Genomic DNA, 8911 nt, shown 5'->3' with positions numbered 1-8911 from the left:
AGACACGTCATTTGTTCTTCACGCCTGATAAGCGTCGTGTGGCTCGGCCCTCAGAGTACGATCTCTAAGCGTTTCATTCTTTCAAAAGAAAGCGCGGGGAGAAGGACTGAATATTGCTCCCTCCAATCGCCATGGGCGTTCATGGACACTGGCACCATCAAGCGTTGAACTCAACTCCGCGAACTCAAAGCCGCCTATCTAGCTTTCTGAATGAAGAATCGTTAACCTCCATGAGGTATTGACGCACGCCTTGCGTCGTTTAGCTTCCCTCCGGCGATGTGAAACTCTCGGCAAACGCGTTAGATTGACAGCAGCGCCTCTATGCTTTTTGCTCTGTCGTCAGGGACATGCCCCGTTCTTTAACTGCTCCTGACACGGTTCTTGGAAGGCGGCTTATTGCGAAGTCAAACCGAAACTCTGCTTAATGGCCTCCGGTCATTTCTCTCCAAGCCCTCCCAAGGGGCTGGTGCGAGCTTTCCACAAACGGGCTATTGCGTTGCCTTGTGCTTAGAGAACGGATATCGGCGCCTGCATCTTTGAAATCGCTCCTTATGCCGAGTAAGCTGCACAAAGAAAACAATACAGAATAACTGAGTTCAAGCGCACGACAACATCAGCTTTCAGACCGCACCTAACAATTGTGAATAGAATTTCCGCATCAATGTCTGATTTTACTTCTTTTTGTTTTCTTCACGGACATTTAATTACAAACAACATATATCCCCATAAACTAAAGTGAACGCGAAAATAACTCTCTCAAAAGGTTTATATAGCTTCTGGTTCTAGTCATATTTGTACTGGCAAGATTGCTCGAGCTGAAAGAAATATATTACTATCCATAACTCTAATGAAAGACAAATATCTAAACATAAATCGCAATTAATAAAACAATTGAAAATGTGACAACGTGGGAACAGAAAACTTGACTGATAAATTAGTGAATCTCTTGCAAGGAGAACAACCCAACAAGAATTTACGTACCTGAATATGGAATGCTTCCAACAACAGGTGTCGCAAGATTATCAACACTTTCAGATCCCCAAAGTATTGTCTAGGTTAGTGTTAGATTGTGAAATAATTAATGATAATATGCCACGGGCAGATGAGCAACCAAAGTGCCTCCCTCCTTCCCTCCGCGAAAGAGAGGTCAGCGTCCCCTGTTAGGGCGGCTGGCGAGTACTTCATCATGGGCCGATATGGCAGTGACGCAAAAAGTCGACTATTTTAAAAGTTAATGAAGGAATTTCAGGCGATCAATGTCATCACCGTCTTGACATATCTGCCCCCTGACTTTATTTTAAGATGTATTTCTTTAACTTATTCGCAAGCTAGGAAACATCCAGCATATTCATATACTGAACATTCTACATCTAAAAAAAAAAAAAATTGGGGAACACCTAACACAACATGTAAAGGCACGAGATTATTATCGTGCACGTCACAAAACATATATAATCAATTAAACAACCCTGCCCCTTAAAAATGTCGGTGAACTGAATCATATAAAGCCCATTTTATTCCCATTAAGGTTTGCACTTTATATCGCACAATATAAAGTTCTAACTTTATCGGCCACATGAAATTATATATTTTTTATCTCAGTGACTTGGGGTTTTTACCTTCAGTCAAGGTCGCCAACACAAATATGTAGGTTTCACTTTACATTGAGTGTTTTCATTCATTTAATATATGTGTTCTTTTTTTCTGTGTTATCCTTGTCACTGTTTTAACTATATTTTTCGCTCTCTTGACCAAAACACAAATGATCCGGATAAACATAAAGTTTCAGTTGATTTGCCAGAAGGTCCGTCACCATACGTCGAAAGAACGCATCTTTTTTTTTTTTCTTGTAGGATTGCAATTTTCGGCAAGAGGCGGACAATAAGAAACGCTCTATTGGATTTGCAACTTTCCTGCATGTAAGTATATTCTTTTAAACTAAAGTTCTATTTCAAATATTATTTTTGTCATTCTATGCTTAGAACAAATATAAAGCGCTCCGGAAAGTTTCTCTGCTCGGTGTCTTATGAATTTATGCTACTAATGTACTCCGTGTAAAATTTGAAATTTAAAAACCGGTGAAGCCATTAGATGTTTCTGTATAAAGCTACTAATGACTGAAGATGACGTTCTCTGCCCCCTGCTGAATTTTAGTTTTGAATACAAAATATTCTTAAAAGCAGGTCAACGTCAGAAAGCAGGGAACCGTCACAAAACTGTAAGAATCTAAAAAAAAAGTGATCCTACCAAACATAATATCATAGACTGACTTCTCTTGCATTCATGGTTTAGTAGTGTCACATCAGGCTTTGTAGCTGGGAAAATAAAATAAAATATTACCATCTTTCCAGTTACTTCTTTTATTGACTTCGGCATCACTACAGCTATGAGCTAACCTTTGAGAAATGCAGATGAACCGTATGCCAAGCGGTGCTAAATTTTAGATTTATGGGGCATTCAATGCGTCTCATTGTCATCATCACACCACTCTTATTATATCCCTAAGACCTGACATAAGTTACTTTTAAATCTTCGATTTTCTGTAACCGCTCCAAGAGGTTCTATGAATTAGAGCACCCTTTCCCGTCTACGGATTATTCGACAAAAGTCAAACTATAACCAAATCAGCCATAGCTTGTTTATGCACAGATGGTGACCATTCAATCGTTTATCGTAATTTCAAATTGTGAAATTATGATTATATAGAATTCTCAGGCGCGTCATTTCAAAGTTGTATTAAATGCAGTGGCATCGTCATTTACTATTCAATTTATCGGAGATTCCGCACTATAGTCTATAGGTTTTTGTTTTTTATCTGCTCAGTTCTACATCGCAGAAATAAGATAAGGCAGATGTTTACTGCCTCCTTTGAGTTCAAGACGCGAGGGGTGGAACTATCAAAGCTGCTTCCTTTTTTTTATAACTCTAAGAAACTGAATATATACTTATGTATATACGTATTCACGTAACCAAGAATCGCCATAAACTGTACACCCGTGAGCGATACGAAGGCGACCAGCCCTCTTCTTGTTTTTGACGCTCCTGCAAGTTTTGGAACAATCTCTGTTTCAGAAGAGGGCTAGAACGCAACGTTTAGACCCCAAGTCACGTACCATTTGAGACGTTGAGAGTTAATATAGCTTTCGGGAGCCGTAAAGCAGGCAAGAAACCAGGTAGGGTGTTCACCGTCATATTGCCGGCGGGTGTCCTCAAAATGAAGCCTTAAGAAGCGTGTGTGCTTAGTTGTTCCTTAACACTTTTCATAACTAAGTACTCGAATTCTCCTCGTAGCAGCGATATATTCATTTAGTTATTCCTTAATTACCTCCGTCTATTGTACATGACCCAATGTGTGCTCGTGTTTTTGAAAATCAATACTAATACCACTACTGGACGTGCGTATGGCTATTCTTCAGAAATCTGGACGTCCTGTATAGACATCAATATTGGATACAAGAAATAATGCACTTTCAAATGAACTGAGATAATATATAGTTCTTTCATCACAGAATTACTGGCCAATTTTCGTCTTTTAAATACCTCACAACCATCGAGAAAGTGCGTTTTTTTTTTCTTTCCTTCACAGAATAACCGAGAGCCTTCATGATGCGCAGCAGGCATGTCGCCAGTGTCTTGGTGCTCTGTTGTGCTGCAGCGTCTACAGCCTACAAAATCACCAAGTACGACCCTCTAGTGAAGACCAAATCCGGCCTTGTTCGGGGTTACCGGCAAGATGTGTTCGGACTCAGCATCGACGCATTCCTCGGGGTTCCTTTCGCAGAGCCTCCTGTGGGGGCTCTTCGATTTAAACCGCCAGTACCCGCCAAGCCCTGGTTTCGAGAGTTTAGGGCCCTGTTTCTACCCCCGTCGTGCATCCAGCCATCCGTATACTTCAACAAGGTCATCAACATCACCGGCGAAGAACGAAGCGAAGACTGCCTCTACCTCAACGTATGGGCACCGTCGCCAAACTCAACGGGCGTGACCGAGGGACCAAAGGCCGTTATGCTTTTCTTCCATGGCGGGGCCTTCTTCTTTGGAAGCTCGAACTGGTATTTTTACGACGGCTCCAATTTGGCTGCCTTGGGCGACGTCGTGGTCGTGACTGCCAACTATCGCCTGGGACCCTTCGGCTTCATGAACGCGGGTACAGCAAATTCTCCCGGAAATCAAGGCCTCTACGACCAGAACCTTGCCATGCGGTGGGTCAGAGACAACATACGTTACTTCGGAGGTGACGAAGAGCAAGTTACTTTGTTCGGACAGAGCGCCGGGGCCATTTCCATCGGCTACCACCTCGCGTCGCCACTAAGCAAGGGGCTCTTCAAACGCGTCATCATGCAGAGCGGCAGTCCGTACTGGACTGTAGGGAACAGTGTGCTCGACGACACGGACCGGTTCACGCGGGCCGCGGTGAAGCTTAACTGCGCCAAACGCGGAATGGAAGTCACTGTCAACTTTGAGTCAGTCCTTAAGTGCCTCCAAGAGAAGAACGCCACGGAGATTCTGTCAGCGTTGGAAACCAGAAGCGGCAGGGTTCAGCTTACGTACCACCCAGGTCACGGAGACGAGTTGGTGCCAGAAGAGATATCCAAGGCCATTAGAAAGGGTTTTGCCAATGACGCTGATCTACTCATAGGCTCTGTTAAGGACGAGGGCAGCGTTTTTATAGAGTATTACTTGTCAACCGTGATGGACTTTATGAACATTCACAATATCCAGAAAGGGTCTCTGGAGGTTTACTTTATGTTGTTATTTAGGTTCTTGCATCAACCGAAGGTTCAGGAGATTCGAGACTTCTATCTAGAAAATACGAGCAATGACCCAAAAAGCTTCCTCGGGCGCGCTTCGACCGCGATGGGTGACTTCGCGTTCTTGTGCCCCCTGATGTACTTCGCTGAGGACTACGCCAAGAGGAACAACAGCGTCCACTTCTACGAGTTCGCCCACCGACCCAGCTACTCCTGGAACGCCGAGTGGGCCGGGGTGGCTCACTTCGAAGAAATCCCATTTGTGTTCGGATACACGTTAAACAACGACATGTTCAACATCACGCAAGAGGAAAGAGACTTCACTCTATTTGTCATGTACACATGGACGCATTTTGCCAAGACCGGGTACGTATACAAATTGAGTTAAGAAACAATTTGTATTGTTGTCAGCGGTGTAGATTAATGTTGATCATTACAGTCTTAGTTGTGCAAAAAATAAGAATCTATACAAAAAAACGAGAGGAACGCCATATATTTCGTAACGTGTTTAGTAAGTAACATAAATACATTTGTAAATTTGATTTTTTTGTAAGTTAAATAATCTACCAAGTGCAAAGTGGGGTAATACAATAAAGAGGCTTCTTGGGTTAATATTCAGCAATAGATATTAAAACGCAAAGCGGCATATTATTTATTACAAGTTGCGCATCCATAGTATACTACCGACCATTTAGATTATAATTTTGACAAAAACAAATGTCTAAATTGCGGTCGCAACAAGGAGATTAATTTTTATTTCATATTATATAATTTCGTTTGCACGTTTTATCTGCCTTAAATAAAAAGAGAGCTTAGATATAAATCAAATATTAATTAATATGACCAGGTATCACAGTGTTTGTGAATTTGGAAGAAAATTTGCTGCAAATCCGGTACTTTATGCATTTACGTCCGACAGGAATGACGATTATTTTCTTATGCTATTGTGACGGTAATTTCCTTAACGTATGCGATAAACTCGATTGTCTGAGATAAAACGATTCCTGCGAAAATTCCCGTTATTGTGCCCGTCTCTCAACCATATGCTTCTATTGTACTGAAAGTTTAGGGGAAGTGGATGCCTGGATTGATATTAATATAGGAGCATTTTTTTATCGCACTTCTCTTGTGAACTATTTAGACATCATTTCAGAGTCAACGTACATTTAATGTGTTTTTTTTTTTATCAGCGTGCCTAATGATGTTTTTTTGTTTGTTTTTTTTACGTTTCAGTGAAGTCCCCGAGGTGAATGGAAAAACTTGGCCCGAATTCAAAGCCTCCGACCCTAGTTACGCTGAACTCAATGTTCCCAAATCTCACATCAAATCACCACTGTCCGAGGAGAGGTGCGAGTTCTGGCGTTCGCGCATCCTCAACCTAAGGATGGCACCCTGATACCCACGAGTGTATTCGAGTTAGTGCCGGACAAACATCAGTGCCCCGTGCATTCATATAAAAAGCCGTGATTCAAGTGCTGCTTCTCAACGCCGAGACCATCTTTCGGAGAGTCAAGATTTGAAAGACCTGTATATAGACTTACTAAATCAGCGATGGCGAAGTGTATTAACGTCGGACTCGCCGACGAGAAAGGAAGGACTGGAAGAAAAACGTTTAGTGTTGGATTTTAAAGGTTGTATTACTTGTGTAAAATCTGTGAGAAAATGACCGCCAATTTTGTCCCCAGGCGCTATTTGGATCTAAAAGCTTCACTAGCCTTTCCATACAGAATTTCCAAGCATCACCTCAAACATTTGAGTCATATAACGTTAATTTATAAACGTTGTCATCTTATTCAAACCACCAGTGCTTTAACTTCAGTTCAAGATATAGCTTAGGCGGTTCTTAATTTTTGTCTTGCACTACTAAAGCTTGTATTTCTCGGTTCCTATATATCAAGCGGTCTGAGAGTTACCTCGAAATGCCATTCTTGAAGAAGGGAATGTACAAAATGAGAAATTCAAACATAATGTTAAAACAAGTTGAAAAACGAAACAAAAAAATGAAAGACGTTTACAATTCTTTGTAATGCAAAATTAGAGCGCAGCTCTTGAGGAGAAGAAGGGGAGGGTACTTAGGGAGGGTATGCCCCTCCTCCTCCTCCTCCGTACCATCTCCTCCTCCAATTCAGTTTCCCCGCTAAATTTAGTGAGCAAAATGACGTCAGATTACTTGGTGTCACGTCACCTATGAACAAATCCAGTTTCTCCGCTAGATTTAGCGGAGAAATCGACGTCACGTGACCTCAATACCAATTCGATTGCAACCTAAATGTAGCGAGGAATCAATTGCTGTAGAGGTCAGTAGCGGGGAATTGAATTGCTGTTGAAGTCACGTGATGACAATTTTCCCACTAAATCTTGCGGAGAAACTCAACCCGCCAAATTTAGCGTGGAATGGAATTGGTGTTGAAATCAGGTGACGTAAATTTACCGATAAATTTAGTGCGGTTACGTCGATACCGACGCGACGCCGCTTTTCATTGCCTGCGCAGTCATGGGAGAAGAAAAACTTCGAATACGTCGATGGTTTTGCTTCTCTTGCTGGTTACCTTTCGTGGTATTACTAGGGGTCCCTGTCTACATGAAGCAGTTCCTGTCACCTCATCAACAACCGCACGCTTCCGTCCAGCTTTACTTACGTGAACGACAAGGTCGGTTTATATGATTCAATTTGTTGTCGTTTGTCCGCAATAGCACCGGCGTCCCATTCCTTATAGTGCACACTCAGTCGAGACTTTGAAGTCGAAGCAGATTTTTTGTTTACTTTATACACACGCCTGCTTCTTCACAGTGCCTGCGTGTGGCACAAACAATGCTATCTGTGAAATGAGCCAAGCGAATGATCAGATCTGTAAAGAAGGTACCTTTCTCACTCGTGAAACGTCACAACGTGCGCGACGTTTCATGTGGGGCGTCTGACTGTACGAGACGTCATTTTTAATTGCGCAAAAGTTTTTGGTTGTCGTCATTTACCAACTTAAGAAACACAGGGCGTCCCGAACATCTCATTATCGCTCCTTAGTCAATGGGAAATCGGCATTTGCCGATAAGGGCACCGATGAGTCAATCACGAAGCAAGAAGTTCGCTCAAAAATGAAGGAACAAAAACGTTGAACCACGTATAGGGACACAGAATTGTTGTCCCAGTGTTAATTGTTTATTCTTTCTTCATCCACCACGTATAGGGACACAAAATTAGTGGGCGCAACGCGCAGGAATCGCTGATCCGTTCAGTACTTCTTCACGGTGTGTCACAATGGCTTACAATGAAGAATTGTTTTTTTCTGAGAGTCTTACAACAACAAACAAAACAAAACAAAACAAAAAAAAACGAAAACTCGCATTTCACGTACTTTTTTTTTTTTTAACGCAAAATTGCAGTGAAAATTTTAGTAACTGCCTGAACTGTTCTCGTCAGAAAAGAAAAGTAAGCACTGTTTTAGCGTCGAGTAGCCTTAAGCTTTCGCCTAATGCTGAATATACCTTTGAAAGTTCAAAACTCTTTTAGAGCACGCGGAAGTCTTCCGTGCTTCGAGCTGAATCCGTTTCCATTCTGGGCTTTATTTTTATTGTGCGGTTGTAATGCCAATGTCAGTCGATGCTTTCAGTGCCTAGTATGTACTTGCCTATATACGTAGTTTCTGGTCGTGATTTGTTCTTACTAGGTTCATAATGAGCGCGGGTATTTTGTGTCTTTTTTTTTTTTTTTTTGTGCCTGTAAACAATATTTTGCAAAATATGTCATTGTGTGTATAACTTCGCTTCATCGCGTTTTTCTCACCACTCTTCTTGTTCTGTTCTTTGTGGGCACGTACTACAGAGTTATTTCATTTTTATAATACATTGTTTTTATTGTGTTTCCAGTCACATCTTCGTGCGTTAATAGGGCCTTCCGAAGGATTGACGTGAAAATCGTAACCCAGCAGCGTTTCCATGCTCCTACTCCTTTTGTCAAATAATGTTGCCTAAGCCTCGCCGTCATGCCTCCGATCTTTACTTGTCAAGTATCTTCACTCCCTAAGAATATACCCTTTAAGAAATTCGGTGTCATCTATAACCCGTTTTATAGTTAATCTACATCTCTGTCAAAGCTACTGGCGCGAGCGCGTGGGCTTCAGCCAAGATTTCGTTTGCACGAGAGTGCGTGCAAATGACCAACG

The 8911-nt window shown here is 41.9% G+C and overlaps 1 protein-coding gene across 1 annotated transcript; it reads left to right on the top strand.

Moving 5' to 3' along the window:
* Positions 1-3606: 3606 nt before the first annotated feature.
* LOC8040140 (acetylcholinesterase-1-like) lies at positions 3607-6147 on the top strand. The gene is made up of 2 exons (XM_040221386.1): positions 3607-5117; positions 5985-6147. The coding sequence occupies exons 1-2, from the start codon at positions 3607-3609 to the stop codon at positions 6145-6147; spliced, it is 1674 nt and encodes a 557-aa protein (XP_040077320.1).
* Positions 6148-8911: the final 2764 nt, after the last annotated feature.

Source organism: Ixodes scapularis, unplaced genomic scaffold (assembly GCF_016920785.2).
Source record: "Ixodes scapularis isolate PalLabHiFi unplaced genomic scaffold, ASM1692078v2 PGA_scaffold0__279_contigs__length_252992795, whole genome shotgun sequence".
Taxonomy (NCBI): Eukaryota; Metazoa; Arthropoda; class Arachnida; order Ixodida; family Ixodidae; genus Ixodes; species Ixodes scapularis.
This window is presented reverse-complemented; position numbering and strand designations above follow the sequence as displayed.